Below are 19527 nucleotides of genomic sequence, written 5' to 3' on the forward strand. Positions count from 1 at the left end.
AATTCTTGGACTCTCAGTCTTCTTTATGGTCCAACTCTCACATTCATACATGACTTCTGGAAAAACCATAGCTTTGACTCGATGAACCTTTGTCAGCAAAGAGATGTCTGCTTTTTTTTTAGTGTGTGTCGTTTGTCATAGCTTTTCTTTCCAGGAGCAAGCGTCTTTTAATTTTATGGCTGCAATCACTGTCTGTGGTGATTTTGGAGCCCAAGAAAATGAAATCTGTTATTGTTTCCACTTTTTCCCCATCTGTTTGCCATAAAGTGATGGGACTGGATGCCATGATCTTAGTTTTTTGAATGTTAAGTTTTAAGCCAGCCTTTTCACTCTTTCACCCTCATCAAGAGACTCTTTAGTTCCTCTTTGGTGTCTGCCATTAGAATGGTATTATCTGCATATTTGAGGTTGTTGATATTTCTCCTGGCAATCTTGATTCCAGTTTGGGATTCATTCAGTCCAGCATTTCACATGGTGTACTCTGCAGATAAATAAGCAATGTGACGGTATACGGCCTTGATGTACTCCTTTTCCAATTTTGAACTAGTCCATTGTTCCATGTCCGGTTCTAATTGTGGCTTCTTGACCAGGTTTCTCAGGAGGCAGGTTAGGTGGTCTGATATTCCCATCTCTTGAAGAGTTTTTGAGTTTGTTGTGATCCACATAGTCAGAGTCTTTAGCATAGTCAGTGAAGCAGAAGTAGATGTTTTTCTTGAATTCCCTTGCTTTTTCTGTAAGTCAAAAGATGTTGGCAATTTGATCTCTGGTTCCTCTGGCTTTTCTAAATCCAGCTTGAATATCTGGAAGTTCTTGGTTCAAGTACTGTTGAAGCCTTTCTTGAAGGATTTTGAGCATTACCTTGCTAGCATGTGAAATGAGAGTTTGAACATTTTTTGGAATTGCCTTTCTTTGGGATTGGAATGAAAACTGACCTTTTCTGACCTGTGGCCACTGCTGAGTTTTCCAGATTTGCTGGCATAGTGAGTGCAGCAGCACTTTCACAGCATCGTCTTTTAGGATTTGAAATAGCTCAACTGAAATTCCATCACCTCCACTAGCTTTGTTTGCAGTAATGCTTCCTAATACCCATTTGACTTCACATTCCAAGATGTCTGGCTCTAGTGAGTGACTACACCATTGTGGTTATCTGGGTCTTTAAGACCTTTTTTGTATAGGTCCTCTGAGTATTCTTGCCACCTCTTGGAAGCAGATCTCTTCTGCCTCTGTTAGATCCTTGCTGTTTCTGTCCTTTATTGTGCCTGTGTTTGTATGAAATATTCCCTTGATACCTCCAGTTTTCTTGAAAAAATCTCTAGTCTAATAATTTATTTGCTCCTGTTTGTTTTCATATTTTAATTGTTAAAAGCTAAAAAGACTAGAGAGAATCTGTTCTAAATCTTATGTAATAGACGGGGAAGCGGAGAACTGGAGAGGGTGATTTACCCAGAGGATTCTCATGACTTGAATTTACAGAAGAACCATGACTTAAAAGCCTGGTTTCTGGTTAAAAACTCTTTTTTCTAGGCCAGACTAAAAAAAAGCATATAGCCTTGGTAGTTCGGTGTTAATATTAGCCTATGAATTATTAATTGATTGTGTAGTACCAAACACTCAAGTGATTTGAGTTAACATGGTTTAACAGAAGGATCCTTAGCTCAGGACACATGGATTCCTTCATTGCTTTAACTAACTGAATAATTTTGGATAAACTCTCTAGCTTCAGTTTCTTCATTTGTAAAATTAAGAGATTTTAAATTGGGGTTTCCTTAGGCTCATTTCTGTTTTTAAAATTTCAGTCTCGAAACTGAATGCTGGTGTGTTCTCCTGTGCCCTAGAACATTCTGTGATGTTGCAAATGTCACCTGTCTTTTCAGCTTTAAAATTTCTTTAGAATAAGAATGGTATGTTTCAGTGATGATGATTAAATGATGATTAAATGCTAATACGAAGGAGTGGAAAAGTTGATTATGTTCTTACATACTTCTTTTTGTGTAAGTTGGTAGTTTTAGAGAAATTTTGAGATGTGTTGTCAGATTTTTGTAATAATTTTATGAGCTAGGCCTTTTGCTGCATTATCTCATTTGGTTTATAGTTAGAGTCATTCAAAGACAAAACTAAGTAACTGTGGCAGCTTATACTGTTATACTTTTTTTCCCCCCTCTTTGGATTATGTGTAGCTTATTCTGGTGTCAACTAATTTATTATTGTCTAACAGTTTATACAGCTGTACACATTATTTCCCAACCCAGGGAAGGACCCCAGGTCTCCCGCATTGCAGGTGGATTCTTTACCAGCTGAGCCACAAGGGAAGTCCACACATTATCATAGTTTTATAAAAACTGGGTTTACCCACTAAGAATAAAACTTTAGAGATGAAGCTACAGAGAAGAAAGGATTGTCATTTTTTAATTAAAATTCATAGTTTTAGATTGTAGGATAGAAATATGAAACTCAGACATGCATTTAGACATGAAGTATTTCTGTCTGAAGCATTGCTCTTACTACTTTGAGATTCCATCCAAAATATATGATCCTTGCTTTTCTATTATTTTTGTTTTCCAGGTAGATGTTTAAAGAGTTAGTTTATACTCATGACCTCTTATTATTAATGTTTGGGATTTAATGGTATATTAAGAAAATAGGAAATGTTTTTATTTTAAATTGTTGATCTTTTAGATGTAATAACTAATTTTCTCAACAAGGAGAGTCTTTGAAGAGTTCCAGTGAATATAAATATTGTATTCTCTGGATAAAAGGTGTTTCAGGATGCCAAGTAACATGTCTTTATCAGAGAAGTAACACCAATAGGATAGTGACAGACTTCTTGACTCAACGAAAATACATAACAATTGCATCTTACTTGTTGTGGTCATTATCAGACTATGAAATGTTATACATTTTTTCACATAAAATCACTCACAGAGATAGCAGTTGAAAGAATATTGTCCATATTTGTTGTCATTTGTGACTTAACCTTACAGGCTAATCTGAAAACTTAACCTACGTTTTTGAAAGAAATTATTTCAAAATTTTAAATTGATTTTTAACAGCCTACTCATGTTGAGAACTGAAATTCGGATTATAATAATTGAACTTTCTGTTGATGATTTAGCTTTCTCATTATAAATGTTACTGTTCTGTAATTTAGTGATGTTAGATGCCAGTTGAGTGTAGATCAGACTTAATTTGTGATTTCATAGTATTGTTCCAGTCTACTGTGCTTTTCTAATTGATAATCTTTCTTTCCTTCCTTGACATCAGTCATTACTTTTGGCAGCACAATTCCAGCACAGAAGGCTGTGTGTTTCTTCTTTGTAGGAAAGAAAGAAATTTATTGAGCAAGGGTTATATGTCAGATGCTTTCACAAACTTTCTTAATTGCTACACAATATACCATCTTCTCCCATTTCTCTTGTTACAAGCAGATGAGGAAAGTGAAGTTGGCAAGTTTAAATAACTTGCCCAAAGTCTGAGTGTGTCCCACTGCGCTGTTTTCCTTAAAGCTTGGATCTTTGACTGTCTTTTTGGTGGTTGAGGATACTTAAAGATTAAGTGATGAGCAAATGGGATTATTGTAGACATCATAAGTCGTTCTGTAGCTGTGGGTCATCAAATAAAATTCATCATTATTACTAACTCTTAATGGGACTGCCTTCAGTCCCATAATTTGAAGGCATCATGACATGTATTAAAAAGGATACGGTAAAATAAGAGAACAGACTTGATATTACTTTGAGATGCTTATAATCTGGGAGGGAGTGTCCTTACAGAATTTATGGTTTTAGTTGTATTTGTGTAGAATATTGCCATTCCACAGATATTTGTACCAAAGCAACTTTTTTTTTTTAAGCTGAAGCTCAAAGTTAAGATCAAGCATTTTTCCTTGTTTATTTTTTTCTAGCTGTGTCATTCTGAATTGCCTGGAATTTCAAATTCTCACCCTTTTCCCCCACCCACCCTGTTCTAAATTTCTTGTTGAAAATTATTCACAGGGGACTAAAGACTTCTTGTCCTTTGTGTGTAGTGAATGTGAAGAATACAGTTTTCTTCCTTTTAGTTTTAATTGGCTCATGCTGCAGTTCTCCAGCTCTCAGTAATTACAGAACTTTCAAGATGTGTGAGTATATCATAGACTGACATCCTTTCAAGTGTAGCATTTTGAAGGGTATGTTTTTATATCTTTTAATGTAGATGGAAAGACAGATGTTTGTGAAAGAAAAGAGATTGTTAGTGTTATTTTTCTTATTTATACTTACTAGTGGGGACATTATAATCCTGGATTGGGTACAGGTAAGGGAGTGAAGCTCACTATTGTTTTTCTTTTCTCTTTTTATTACTCTTTGAAGGTCACTTAAAAAAAATTAATTTATTTATGGCTGCACGGCATGTGAAATCTTAGTTCCCCAACAAGGGATTGAAGCCATGCCCTGTGCATTGGGAGCTTGAGTCTTAACCACTGGACAATCAAGGAAGTCCCTTTTTTCTTTTTTTTTAAATATTTTATTTTATTTGTTTGAAGGTCAGTTTTAAAAATTAGTGTTAATTTGGTTTCTAAGAGGTCTCACTAAACCTTTCTTTTCTTGCTAAATGAATTTATTTTGCTGAACACTTTGTAACTTGAACTTGTTGGGGAAGCATGCAGTATGTTCTTAAAATTGTATGTGCTTAATTGTGTCTAACTCTGTGACCCCATGGACTGTAGCCTGTCAGGCTACTCTGTTCATGGCATTCTCCAGGCAAGAATACTGGAGTGGGTTGGACTTCCTACTCCAGGGGATCTTCCCAACACAGGGATTGAACCTGTGTCTCTTCCATTGGCAGGCAGTTTCTTTACCACTGAGCCACCTGGGAAGTTCCATATACCTAAAATTAGCAAACATTAAATGTGTATATAGATGTGTATGTGTGTGCATTTTATTGTTTTGCTGAAGCATTGTTAGCACATTCCTTCCTGAGTGTATTTGCAGTTATTGCAACCTGAGTAAGTCGGTTTCTTCAATGGGATTAAAATTCTACTCAGATAATTTGGAAAATTACTTTAAAGTGTTAGGGCTTTTAAATGACTGGTGTTTTTTAATGGTTAACATTAATGACTTCAGAGTTTAACATTTAGTTCCTTTAACTTTCACTGACAGTTAAAGTTGTGTTCTCTATCAAAGAAAAGTTGTGTTCTCTATCAAAGATGGGTGAGACATTCATGCATCAATTCATCACCAGTGTAGTTATCTAGCCATTGTTGTTGACATGTTCACTGATGCCAAGACCAAAGCATGTAGGAACCTGCACTTGAAGTGTATTTCCTTGGGTGTATTGTTTTTGGACTTACTTGATTTAGGGAAAGATTGTAGTTGTGGACTCCTCCTGAAGAGCTTTTTTATCCACTATTTTTCTCCTAGTTAACAAATAAAATTAATGATTAAACGTCCTTCTGAGGCATTTAGTTAGGTGAATGGGAAAATCTGAAAATACTTGATATATGAAATTTGAGAATCCTTTGCTCGTACATTATTTGAAAAAGATAGTTGATTACTTTAAAATTAAAATTACACTATTACATAAGCACATTAAAATATTTCTGTTTCATTGTGCTTAGTAAACTCAAATGTTTGTGTTTTCAAAATTGCATTGGTATAACATAGGTAAAACAGCATTCCCCAGACATTTGTTTATGGCCTTATAAGTTTGAAGAAAAATGCACAGTCTCTTAAGTATCTCATAGTCTAATGGAGGAAAAAGATTTGTAAATGGATAATTATGGAGTAGTATGTGAGTGTAGGGAGAAGGCAATGGCACCCCACTCCGGTACTCTTGCCTGGAAAATCCCATGGACAGAGGAGCCTGGTGGGCTGCAGTCCATGGGGTCGCGAAGAGTCGTACACAACTGAGCGACTTCACTTTCACACACTGGAGAAGGAAATGGCAGCCCACTCCAGTATTCTTGTCTGGAGAATCCCAGGGACAGGAGCCTGGTGGGCTGCCGTCTATGGGATCACACAGAGTTGGACACGACTGATGTGACTTAGCAGCAGCAGCATGTGAGTGTAGTGATAGATATAACCTGAGTGTTATGAAAAAGTTGAGAAAGAGTTGTTAGCTTTACTTGAGGATTTCAGGGAGAGATTTTTGAAGGATGTGACACTTGAACTGTGTTCAGAAGCTGTGTAAGATATCAGGAGGCAGAAGAGGGGCGTGTAAAGAAGACATGAGAGGGTGGTGTGTGGAAGGGAGGTATGACAGTGCAGGAAGTGAATGGAAGATAGGTTTCAGTGAGTGACAGATGAAGTTACAGAAGTAGGCATAGACTGGATCATCAAGTGTTGTGTTTGCTTTTAAAAGAGCCACTGCCTCCTCCCACCTGTGCTAATAGGAGCTGGGTTTTGAACAGGGCCATGATGCTCATGTGTTTTATTTTAAAGGGTGGATTTTGAGGAAAATAGATTCTAAAAGGTTATTAGAGTTCAGTTCATGATGCCTGGAAGACTGTAGCAGTGATCTAGAAGAAAGTTTTAGGGCAGCAGTATTCAGGATGAAAGATTGGAAGCATGTTTGAGAAATCTCTTGAGCCTGATGTTGGTAGCCCTTGATGATTGGATGAGAGAGAGGAAGGAAGAAAAGTTAAGGCTTATGCTTTCAGCTTGTATAACTAGGTGGTTTGTGTTGGCCACTACTGAACTAGAGAATACAGAAAGATTTGGGTGGGTTTGAAGAGTGAGTTTACCAGAAAGTTTGGACATGATAAATTTGATTTGTGTCTGGAGGATTTTGTTGGGCATGTCCAGCAGGTAGTTGAATACCATAGTTTAGACTTTGGGGTTACTGCTGGGCTGACAGTATAGATTTGGGAGCAATTAACACGTAAGCCCCTAATTTATCTTCTTTGAGATACGGACCAAACTTCTTCAGAAATCTGGTAAGAGCTACTGACCCACCATCCAGAAAAGAAGTGCGCACACAAAATTTTGCAAAATTTTCTATACAGTTTTAGGGGACTCCAGAATCCATTGCCGGTCTAAAACTTTGTACATTTTGGAATCCTGGGAGTGTTCATAGTAGTTGTAACCATTATAATGAATGGAAATGCATGCATACCCAGTGCAGAGTGAATAGAAGAACCAAGGACAGAGCTCTGGGGATTAAAATCATGGAAATGACACTGGAAGAATAGGCGATATGAAGTAGGAGGATACTGTTTTTGAAAGAAGGCTGCATTTTATTGACTTGCGTTTAGCATAGTTGTGCTCTTGTTCAGTCACTTAAGTTGTGTCTGACTTTTAGGCTACCTTGTGGACTGTAGCCCACTGGAAACAGTGGCAGACTTTATCTTCTTGGGCTTCAGAATCACAGTTGTGTTCTTAAGGTACTTTTGTTTTAGCTGTTTATTTGCTAAGCTTGAAAAACTATGTTTTTCCCTGACATTTGATTTCCATAGATGAGAGTTTAAGAGATCCTGTCACTGTTGGTCAGCATGTGAGGTATTATATAGTAGTCCGTCAGTGTCCGTGGGGGACTGGTTATAGGACCCCTGCAGATACAGGATCTGAGGGTGCTCAGTGAAGTGAAAGTCCTCAGTCATGTCCAACTCTTTGCAGCCCCATGGATTATACTATACAGTCCATGGAATTCTCCAGACTGCAATACTGGAGTGGGTAGCCTTTCCTTTCTCCAGGGGATCTTCCCAACCCAGGGATTGAACCCAGGTCTCCTGCATTGCAGGTGGATTCTTTACCAGCTGAACCACCAGGGGAGCCCAAGAATACTGGAGTGGGTAGCCTATCCCTTCTGCAGCAGATCTCACCGACCTAGGGATCAAACTGGGGTCTCCTGCATTGCAGGCAGATTCTTTACTAGCTGAACTATCAGGGAAGCCCTTGAAGGTGCTCAAATCCCTTGTACAGGATGTCAGAGTACAGTCTGCTCTGTATCTGTGAGTTCCATGGATATGGAGGGCTGGCTATATGGTGCCCCGGCCTGGGCTAAATTTACCAATATTTGCATTTAATTCTCATGATAGTCTTTTGAGATAGATGTTGTTATTAAACCCACTTTAAAGTGAGGAAATAAAGGTTTGTTGTTAGTCAGTCATATTCAGCTCTTCTGCTACCCCGTGTACTGTAGCCTGTTAGGCTCTTCTGTCTAAAGGATTCTCCAATACTGGATTGCCATTTCTTTCGCCAGGGGATCTTCCCAACCCAGGGATTGAACCCACATGTCGTGCATTGGCAGGCGGATTTCTTACCAGTGAGCCACTAGGGAAACCTCAATAAAGATTTAGAGAAGTTAAGTAATTTTGCCCAAGGTTGCATGGCTTGTTCATTTAGCAAAGCCATGACAAATCTAGGCATGGTGGGCAGCAAAATCTATGTTCTCTACTATGAATAATACGCTGTACTGTGTTTATCAAGATTGTCAGTGATTACTGATAGTACTGCTTCACCCAGCTAGCACAGAGGGATGCGAGGTGAGTTCAGTGGTTTGGACTAGATTTGAAAATATGGATTCTGATTCCAGCTCTCTGATTTTGGGGTAAGTCATTTAACTTCTCTGGGTCTATTTTCGTCTTTGTTTGAGCATTTTTATGCTTCAGCAATCATGAAAAGAAACATTTTGTCCTGTGTCTTCACTTCTACCTATAATGCACAAATACTGAGGAAAATATACATAACATCTTGGATTTTTAAATAATTTATATATGTGAGAAATGATTCTGTCATTATAATATGAGTATTTGTACAATACTTGAAACTTATTAGTTTATCTTAGTAACTTCTATATTTTATACTACAAGTATCTTAAAAATACTTTACTTTCTAATAGAAAATTTAGTAATTCATGCTGAGTAGAGACCCTCCTATATGTTTTTTTTAGCCTCAATGGGATCTTCATTACAGATCCTGAAAAGATCATTTAAGGTTTTGCTGAACTTTTATTTAGCAGTATAATTATCTCTGGCATTTTCAGTCCACAGTAACTGCTCTTTCTTTGAAAGTGTTTTGAACATTCTTCTTTATGTGTTAAGTATTTAACTTCAGGAATGGTGTCTTAGTCTGCTTTATTGTAACCTCTATATATACTGTCAGCAAACTGTTAAAAAAAACCACATTTCACACGTATGGACTGTTCGAGGCCATCATTATCACATTGTCTTGTGGCCTTTATTTGTGCAAAGTTGTAAAAAGCCACATCTTATTTATATTTTATATGGATGGCATCCTCTGTATGAGGGTATCAAATAGGTTGTAGTTTAGTAAAGTAGTTTAGTTCAGTTAAGTCTCTTAAGGCTGTTTCAGAGAAGTCTCTGATAGACCTGGATTTGAATAAAGTTTGAGAAACAAGATAGTTATTGTTTTCTAAAGAGTTCATTTTAAAGCTCTCCAGAAAAGATTAGAATAATAAGACTTAGTTTGAGTCGTCTGCCTAAGAATCCTCTTGACTGGGAGTTGAACTTGTTTGACTGAAAAAACTGTTTTGCCTACCTACTCCTTCCTCTTTTCACATTCATACCCTTTGGACAGGACTTGAAGAGGATTCTTTTTTCTTTTTAAAAAAAAATAATCTCTTTATTTAAAAAAAATCTCTTTATTGAGATAAGCTGTAAATATTAAACATATGCAACTTGATGAGCTTGGAGGTAAGTATTCATTTGTGAAGAGATCACAATATATGCAATAAATATATCCATCACCTCCAAATTTTCTTCCAGCCCTCTCTGGAGAGGATTTTATTAGTTAAGTATCTTATCCATTTCAAGTCAGAAGTTGACATGAATCAGATGAGTAATTGATGTAGTGTTTCCCTGGTTGTGAAAAAGAACTTGTAGGATTTATGTGGCATGAAAACGGCTGCTTAGTCAGAGATAAGTAGAAAATTTATCAACAAGTGTTTGTTAAATGCCAGGTATTATTTTAATGGCTGAGTTTATTCAGTAGTGAGGAAAATCCCTGCTTTCATGGAACTGATACTTGACTGGGAAGAGAGAGGCCAGAAAAAGAAATAATGTGAGGTTGGAATTTGATGGTAGGAGGGACGGGCTTCCCTGGTGGCTCAGTGGTAGAGAATCTGCCTGCCAATCAATGCAGGAGACACGGGTTCCATCGCTGGGTCAGGAAGGATCCCCTGGAGAAGGAAATGGCAACCCACTCCAGTATGCTTGCCGGGGAAATCCCATGGACAGAGGATCATGATGGACTACAGTCCATGGGGTTGCAAAGAGTGGGAGACGACAACAGCAAGTAGGAGGAGGCTGCTGCTTTAAATAGAGTAGATAGTTAAAACTTCATTTTAAGGTGACTTCATTAAAGGTTGAGCAGCGTTTGTGTTTGATAAGGACATGAGCCACACAGATATCTGGGGGAAGACCACTTCCAGACAGACAGAATAGCAAAAACTACCTTGAAGTGAACTTGTTATCATGTTCCAAGGAATAACAAGGAGGCTGGTAGGGCTGGAACAGAGAGAGCAAGGAGGAAGGATAGATGAAGTCAACAGAGATTATCAGGTCGATTAAGAGTTGGTAGGATAGTGTTTAGGACTCTTACTTTAACTCCAAGAGAAGTCACCCACCGAGGGTTGTGAGCAACCAAGTGACATGATTTGGCTTGTTTTCAGAAGGGTCACTCTTGATTGCTTTATGATAGTGGGCCAAGAGCAGAAATAGACCAATTAGGAGACTGTTGTAGTAATCTGAGAGATAATGGTAGTTTGGACTAGATTAGTAACAGGGGAAGAAGTGAGGACTTAGTTTTGGGTGCATTCTGAAGACCATTTCAGTTGCTCAGTTGTGTCCGACTCTTTGTCATGCCACGGACTGCAGCATGCCAGGCTTTCCTGTCCATCATCAATTTGCAGAGCTTGCTCAAACTCATGTCCATGAAGTCGGTAATGCCATCCATCCATCTCATCCTCTGTCATCCCCTTCTCCTCCTGCCTTCAGTCTTTCCCAGCATCAGGGTCTTTTCCATTGAGGCATTTCTTTGTATCAGGTGGCCAAAGCATTGGAGCTTCAGCATCATTCCTTCCAATGACTATTCAGGACTGATTTCCTTTAGGAGGGACTGTTTGATCTCCTTGGCAGTTCAAGGGACTGTTAAGAGTTTTCTCCAACTCCACAGTTCAAAAGTATCAATTCTTTGGCAGGCACTCAGCTTTCTTTATAGTCCAACTCTCACATCCATGCATGACTACTGGAAAAACCATAGCTTTGACTAGATGGACCTTTGTTGGCAAAGTTATGTCTCTGCTTTTTAACATGCTGTCTAGATTGGTCATAGCTTTTCTTCCAAGGAGCAAGTGTCTTTTAGTTTCATGGCTGCAATCACCATCTGCAGTGATTTTGGAGCCCAAGAAAATAAAGTCTGTCACTGTTTCCATTGTTATCCCATCTATTTGCCATGAAGTGATAAGACCAGATGTCATGATCTTAGTTTTTTGAATGTTGAATTTTAGGCCAACTTTTCCATTCTCCTCTTTAACTTTGATCAAGAAACTCTTTAGTTCTTCTTCACTTTTTGACATAAGGGTGGTGGTATAACTGAGGTTATTGATATTTCTCCAGCAATCTTGATTCCAGCTTGAGCTTCATCCAGCTGGCATTTCGCATGATGTACTCTGCGTGGAGGTTGAAAAAACAGGGCCACAATATACCAGCTTGACATACTCCTTTCCTGATTTGGAACCAGTCAGTTGTTCCATGTCTGGTTCTTACTGTTGCTTCTTGCCTTGCATACAGGTTTCTCGGGAGGCAGGTCAGGTGGTCTGGTAGTCCCATCTCTTTGAGAATTTTCCACAGTTTGTTGTGATCCACACAGTCAAAGGCTTTGGCATAGTTATTAAAGCAGAAGTAGATGTTTTTCTGGAACTTTCTTGCTTTTATGATGATCTAACAGATGCTGGCCATTTGATCTCTGGTTCCTCTGCCTTTTCTAAATCTAGCGTGAACATCTGGAAGTTCTTGGTTTATGTACTGTTGAAGTCTTGCTTGGAGAATTTTGAGTATTACTTTGCTAGTGTGTGAGATGAGTGCAATTGTGCAGTAGTTTGAGCATTTTTTGGCATTGCCTTTCTTTGGGATTGGAATGAAAACTGACCTTTTCCAGTCCTGTGGCCACTGCTGTGAAGTTACTCAGTCGTGTCCGACTCTTTGCGACCCCATGGACTGTAGCCCACCAGACTTCTCCATCCATGGAATTTTCTAGGCAAGAGTACTGGAGTGGGTTGCCATTTCCTTCTCCAGGGGATCTTCCCAACCTAGGGATAGAATCCAAGTCTCCCGCATTGCAGGTAGACGCTTTACCGTCTGAGCCACCAGGGACACTGCTGAGTTTCCAAAATTTGCTGGCATATTGAGTGCAACATTTTCACAGCATCACCTTTTAGGGTTTGAAAGAGCTCAACTGGAATTCCGTCACCTCCACTAGCTTTGTTTGTGGTTATGCTTCCCAAGGCCCACTTGACTTGGCACTCCAGGGTGTCTGGCTCTAGGTGAGTGATCACACCATCGTGGATATCTGGGTCATAAAGATCTTTTTTGGATAGTTCTTCTGTGTATTCTTGCTGTCTCTTCTTAATATCTTCTACTTCTGTTAGGTCCATACTGTTTCTGTCCTTTATTGTGCCCATCTTTGCATGAAATGTTTTCTTGGTATCTGAATTTTCTTGAAGAGCTCTGTAGTCTTTCCCATTCTGTTGTTTTCCTCCATTTCTTTACATTGATCACTGAGGAAGGCTTTCTTACCTCCTTGCTGTTCTTTGGAACTCTGCATTCAGATGGGTATATATATCTTTCCTTTTCTCCTTGCCTTTTGCTTTTCATCTTTTGTTGGCTATTTGTAAGGCCTCCTTAAACAACCATTTTGCCTTTCTTTTTCTTGGGGGTAGTCTTGATCACTGCTTCCTTCCTATACAGTGTCACAAACCTCCATCCATAGTTCTTCAGGCACTCTTACTAGATTTAATCTCGAATTCATTTGTCACTTCCACTGTATAATCATAAGGGATTTGATTTAGGTCATCCCTGAATGGTTTTGTGGTTTTCCCTACTTTCTTCAGTTAAAGTCTGAATTTGGCGATAAGGAGTCATGGTCTGAGCCACAGTCAGCTCCCGGTCTTGTTTTTGCTCACTGTATAGTTTCTCCATCTTTGGCTGCAAAGAATATAATCAATCTGATTTTGTATTGACCATCTTGTGATGTCCACGTGTAGAATCTTCTCTTGTGTTGTTGGAAGAGGGTGTTTGCTGTGACCAGTGCATTCTCTTGGTAAAACTCTGTTAGCCTTTGCTCTGCTTTATTTTATCCTCTGAGGCCAAACTTGCCTGTTATTCCATGTAACTCTTGACTTCTTACTTTTGCATTCCAGGCCCCTATGATGAAAAGGACATCTTTTGATGTTAGTTCTAGAAGGTCTTGTAGGTCTTCATAGAACCGTTCAACTTCGGCTTCTTCAGCATTACTGGTTGGGGCATAGACTTGCATTACTGTGAGATTGAATGGTTTGCCTTGGAAATGAACAGAGATCATTCTGTCGTTTTTGAGTTGGCATCCAGGTACTGCATTTCAGACTCCAGGTTAACTATGAGGGCTGCTCCATTTCTTCTAAGGGATTCTTGCCCACAGTAGTAGATACAATGGTCATTTGAATTAAATTCACCATTCCAGTCCATTTTAGTCACTGATGCCTAAAATGTTGATGTTCCCTCTTGCCATCTCTTGTTTGACCAGTTCCAATTTACCTTGAGTCATGGACCTAACATTCCAGGTTCCTATGCTATATTGTTCTTTACAGCATGGAACTTTACTTCCATCACCAGTTACATCCACTACTGGGCATTGTTTCCGTATTGGCTCTGTCTCTTCATTCTTTCTGGAGTTATTTCTCCACTGATCTCCAGTAATATATTGGGCACCTACTGACCTGGGGGGTTCATCTTTCAGTGTCCCATCTTTCTGCCTTTGCATACTTACTGTTCATGGGGTTCTCAAGGCAAGAATACTGAAGTGGTTTGCCATTCCCTTCTTCAGTGGACCACATTTTGTCAGAACTCTCCACCATGACCTGTCTGTCTTGGGTGGCCTTACAGGGTATGGCTCATAGTTTTGTTGAGTTAGATAAGGCTGTGGTCCATGTGATCAATTTGGTTATTTTTTTGTGATTGTGGTGTTCCTTCTGTCTACCCTGTGATAGATAAGGATAAGAGGCTTGTGGAAGCTTCCTGGGAGAGACTGACTGTGGGGGAAGGTCTTATTTGATGTGAGAGGCTAAGCTCAGTAAATCTTTAATCCAATTGTCTGTTGGTGGGCGGGGCTGTGTTCCCTCTCCGTTGTTTGTAACCTGAGGCCAAGCTATGGTAGGGGCATTACAGTCTTGGTGACCTCCTTCAGAAGGACTTGTGTAGGCACTGTTGTATTCAGTGTCCCTGACTCTGCAGCAGTCCACTGTTGACCCATGCTTCTGCTGGAGACTCCTGGACTCTCTCTCAGGGAATTCTGGCTCAGTCTTCTGTGGGGACACTGCTCCTTTCTCCTGGGGTGCAGAGTTTTGTTTGTGCCTTCCAGGAGTCTGTTTCCCTAGTCCTGTGGAAGTTCTATAATCAAATCCCACTGGCATCCAAAGTCAAATTCCCTGGGCATTCTCAGTCCCTTAGCTGGATCCCCAGATTAGGGAGTCTGTTGTGGGTTCTAGAACTTTCTTAAGAGTGCTAGACTTTCTTTTGTATAATTGTTCTGCAGCTTGTGGGTCGTCTGCTCGGCGGCTCTGTGGTGGGGCTAATGGCGCCCTCCTCCAAGAGGGCTTAACATCACACGCTGTGTAACCCAGGTCTGCTTCATCCAGAGCCCCGTCCCCACGGCAGGCCACTGCTGACCCGTGCCTCCACAGGAGACACTCAAACACTCATAGGCAGGTCTGGCTCAGTCTCTGTAGGGTCTGGGTCCTGGCGCGCACAAGGTTTTGTTTGTGACCTCTGAATGTCTCTGGTGGGTATGGGGTTTGGTTATAAATGTGATTTCACCCCTCCTACCATCTTCTTGGGACTTCTCCTTTGCCCTTGGACGTGGGGTATCTTTTCTTGGTGGGATTCAACTTTCTCCTGTCGATGATTGTTCTTCAGCAAGTTGCAGTTTTGGAGTTCTTGCAGGAGATTAGTGCACATCCTTTTACTCTGCCATCTTGAAGACTGAAGATAGAGACAATAGAATTTCCTCTTGGATTAGTAGTGAGATTATGGACTACAGAGCACTGACTGCAGACTTTCTGGCCTTAGCACCAGGAAAGATGGAGTGGGTGTCTTCTCAGCTGGAGAAGACTGTAGAGGTGCCAGCTTAGGGGAAAAGATTAGCCGTTCTGTTCTACATGTGATTGAGTTGCTTAGTAGATTTTCAAGGACAAATATTGAGTTAGAGGGCTGGATATCAGAGTTTGGTATTAAGCAGTTGGTGGGATATGTAAATTTTGAGGTTGACTTAAAGCCAGGAGACCGGATGAGTTAACTTCACCTGAAAACTGAGTTTGGATAGATAAGAGATTCTGACAAGAGTTGGAGGTTGTGGTGATGAGTAAAAATCAGTAAGCAGGCTGGCAAAATATGAGCAAGTGGAATAGAAAGAAAAAGAAGAGATGGTAGTGCTTGAAAGGCAAGGGAGGAATCTGTATCAATCTGAATAATTGGCTGTTTGAATTGCTACCAGAGTGGTCAAGTAAGATGAGAAGTGAGACTTTGTTAGAGATAGCAGTGTGGAAGGTCACTGCTGACCTTCTATACAGTAATTTCTGTGAAATGGTAGAGCGTGCGTGCATGGGTGCTGAATTGCTTCAGTCGTGACCGACTTTTTGCGAACCTATGGACTGTAGCCCGTCAGGCTTCTTTGCCCAAGGGATTCTCTAGGCAAGAATGCTGGAGTGGGTTGCTATATTCTTCTCCATGGAATCTTCCCGATCCAGGGATTGAACCTACATCTCTGATGTCTGCTGCATTGGAAGGCGAGTTCTTTACCACTAGCGCCACCTGGGCTGGTAAAATGGTAGAGGTGAAAGCCTTATTAGAATGGATTCAGGATACAGTGGGGAAAATGTTACCTGGGGATAGTAAATATAGAAGTTTTCTCCCCAGCTCTGTGATTGTGTTGTAAATGAAAAAGAAGGTTTTCTGGTGGTGCTGGAGAAATAGGTGGGATTGTGAGGATTTGTTTTTAAGATGGGAAGTTGAGGATATTAAATGCAGATGGAAATTCCTTAGCACAGAGGAAACTTTTGATGATGCTGGAAAGGTAGATTGCTATAGGGAGGTCCTTGAATAGGTGACTTGGGATGGACCTAGGGTAGTACTTGTTAAACTTTGCTTTGTTTAGGTACCACCTGGGGTGCTTGTTAAACTGCAGATGTGGTTCCGTTGGTCTGGGACGGGGCCTGAAATTCTGCATTTCTGAGTCCCTGGATGATGTCTGTTTCTGGCCCTGTGCTGTAACTTGCATGTAAGAACTTGGCCCTTCACACGCAGCAGCTGGCAGGTCATGCTGGTGTGTGGTCACACGGGTTAGTGGGTGTGACTCTGTGCAGGCGCTTTCTGTTTTCTCAGTGGGACAGGAAGCAAGTCATTATCCTAGGGTTGGGGATGGAGGAGACAGTGTAAAGTCATCTAGGAAAGAAGAGCTAGACTAGAAAGGTAGAACCGTGGGCTTGTACCAATGGGCTTGTACTAAGGGCCCATTTACGGTTAGTGGGTATGAATTTAAATTGAGATGTATTGAATACGGTTGTATGTATGTATATCTGTAGTTACGTTCAGCTGTGTGGGTACTTGTGAGGATAGGTGGGCAGTTGGGGTATAGAATGGCAAGTACTTTGAAGTGGGGGAAAGGGGCAATTTATTTATGGCTGTATGCAACAGTGCTCAGAAATGACCGACCATGGAATCTAAACTGGGAAAGGAGGAAAATGAGAGAATACTAGGTTAAACAAAGAAAATGTGTGGATTTATTGTTGCTTTGTTTTTTAATTGCAGATGTCCTTATCATCTTTAATTTGCTAAGGAGCTCTGCAGATCTTCAGGAGAGGAAAATAGTGTTCATGTCCCCAATGTTTTTTCATCAGGGAACCTTTTCTGTTTTTCTGAGCTTGGATTCTACTAAATAAAGTTAGGGAAAAGATGTCTTATATTTTTGGCTAAAACAAGTATTAACATCAGGAATTATGATTTTATTTAAAGCAGAGAGTTGTGCTGCAGATAAGGAAGGAGGGAGGTCTTAAAATGATATTTTAAAATCGCTTCTTTCAGCTCTAAAAATTATCTTAAATGTATCCCATTGTTCCTGTTAAAACAGATTGTTAGCATCCTTGTAAGTCATGGAGATATGTAATCATAATCATATAATAAAATATTTACTATATGGACAAATACAGAAAGATTTTCAACCATTGGTTTTTTCTCTTTTTTTGTCTCTTTCTCTCTTTTGGATATTACAGATGACCATGGATGAAAAATATGTAAACAGCATTTGGGACCTTCTGAAAAATGCAATTCAAGAAATCCAGCGTAAGAATAACAGTGGTCTTAGTTTTGAGGAGCTCTATAGAAATGCATATACAATGGTTTTGCATAAACATGGAGAAAAGCTCTACACTGGACTAAGAGAAGTTGTTACGGAACATCTCATAAATAAGGTATCCAACTTTTAAAGAACTGTTGCTAACTGTATTGAATCTAGAAGTATTATTTTTAAAGGTTCCAGGAAACCTATAGAAATAATAGTAGCTATGTTGTAAAACCTCACTTAAAAACTTATAATCAGCTAAACTAGAATTTTTGATAATTGAGGGAAGGTGGAATTTGTGATCTTTGATAAACATAATTTCAGAAATTAATTTACATATGGTTGTTTATGAATAAGTTAATTATAGATCATTATTTTCTTTAAAATGCTAATCAGCCCATTTTAGCTTTGTATTCTTTGTATATTTGAAAATAAGATGACTACATTGTTTTAAAAATATTGTCTAAGACTTTTTACCAAATGAAATTTGCCTTATTTCATTTTAACTGAGTTTTATTACAAGGAATAGGAATTTTTTAAGATAAATTAGTGTTGGACTGTTAACATTATAAAATGGTTCTTTGGTTCCAAAAAGATGTATTTGTTTTTTTAAAACAAGTGTTTTTTATAAAGCAGACTCTTCCACTACAAGTATGTCCTGCTTTAAGATTGTCAGATAAGATGTAAAATACCACAGATAAATAAAAACTTCTCAGAGTTTTTTCGTGGTATTAGGGTATTTGTTTTTTAAATTTTGTTTTGAAAAAAATGGAAAACTTGCATCAATAGTACAATGATTTCTTTATATTGTAGATTTACCAGTTGTCAAGATTTTGCCACATTTTAGGCAATCTTTCTATTGGTATTTGTTATTACTATTATTGGTATTATTATTATTGCTGGACAGTTAGAGAATTAGTTTTAGATTCGTTTACACTCAAATGCTTTGGAATATTTCTCCTAAGAACAAGGAAATTCTTTGAAAATCAGGCAGTTTAACATGAATATAAAACTATTATCTAATATGATCCACATTCAGATTGATGAGTTGTCCTTTGTGGCAGTGATGTCCTTTATAGCAGTTTGTTTTCTGATCCAGGAACTTAATCCAGGATCACTCACTCAATTCCTCAGCCTGCTTTTGTCTTTCAGCACATTGACATTTTTGAGAGTATAGGTCAGTTGTTTTGTAGATTGTCCCTCAGTTTTTGGTTTGTCTGATTGTTTCCTCATGACTAGTTTCAGGTTATGCATTTTTGGCAGGAATTATACATAAGTGATGTTGTGTCCTCAGTGCATCACATCAGGAGGCACATGATGTCAGTTTATCCCATTATTGGTGATGTTAACTTTGATCACTTGGTGTCCGCCAGATTTCTCCACTGTGAAGGTACCTTTTTTCCCTTTGTAATTCATAAGTAATTTGTTCAGATATATTTTGAGACTGTGTAAATATCCTGTTCCCCAAGAAACTTTTCATGTGATGGTTTTAGCATCCAGTGATGATTCTTGCATGAATCATTATTTCTACAATGGTTACAAAATAATCACTTTATATTTCTACTCTTCTGTATTCTTTTCTCTTAAATGGGATTACATGAGCAGGTAGCTAGTGTCACATGAAGCAAGGTGATTATGTTCTTCATTCGTTCAATAGTTTTGTTGTTGTTGTTGTTAAGTGCCTAACTGTATACAACTTTCTAAGAAAATGTAGTAGATGCAAAGAGATACGATGCTGTCCCTTTCCAGGTTTGTTTTTGTTTTTATTCTTATGTGAGGGATGATACACACATTTAGATAACAGTGTGAGGCATTACATAATTAAAGGGCAAATGAGTTGTATAGGCAATAAATGGCTTAGTTATTCAAATGAGGGAAATATTACCTTGGGCTGTAAGATTTCATAAGAAAGGATGAAATTGAACTGAACCATGAAAAATTTCGAATGTAAGTGAATGATGCAAAAGGTGTTCCCAGGATGTCAGATGTCTCATGATTATGCAGA

The 19527-nt window shown here is 39.0% G+C and overlaps 1 protein-coding gene across 2 annotated transcripts in view; it reads left to right on the forward strand.

Annotated features, from left to right (window-relative positions):
• The window catches only part of CUL3 (cullin 3), a 97215-nt gene that overhangs the window by 11918 nt on the left and 65770 nt on the right, over positions 1 to 19527 (forward strand). The window contains exon 2 of one of the 2 annotated variants that reach the window (XM_043909865.1): positions 17455 to 17652. In XM_043909865.1, coding sequence (XP_043765800.1) covers positions 17455 to 17652 — 198 coding nt within the window. Of the gene's footprint in view, positions 1 to 17454; positions 17653 to 18796; positions 18913 to 19527 lie in introns of those variants that run through there. The other variant, XM_043909867.1, reaches the window with a different exon arrangement.

This window comes from Cervus elaphus, chromosome 8 (assembly GCF_910594005.1).
Source record: "Cervus elaphus chromosome 8, mCerEla1.1, whole genome shotgun sequence".
Lineage (NCBI taxonomy): Eukaryota > Metazoa > Chordata > Mammalia > Artiodactyla > Cervidae > Cervus > Cervus elaphus.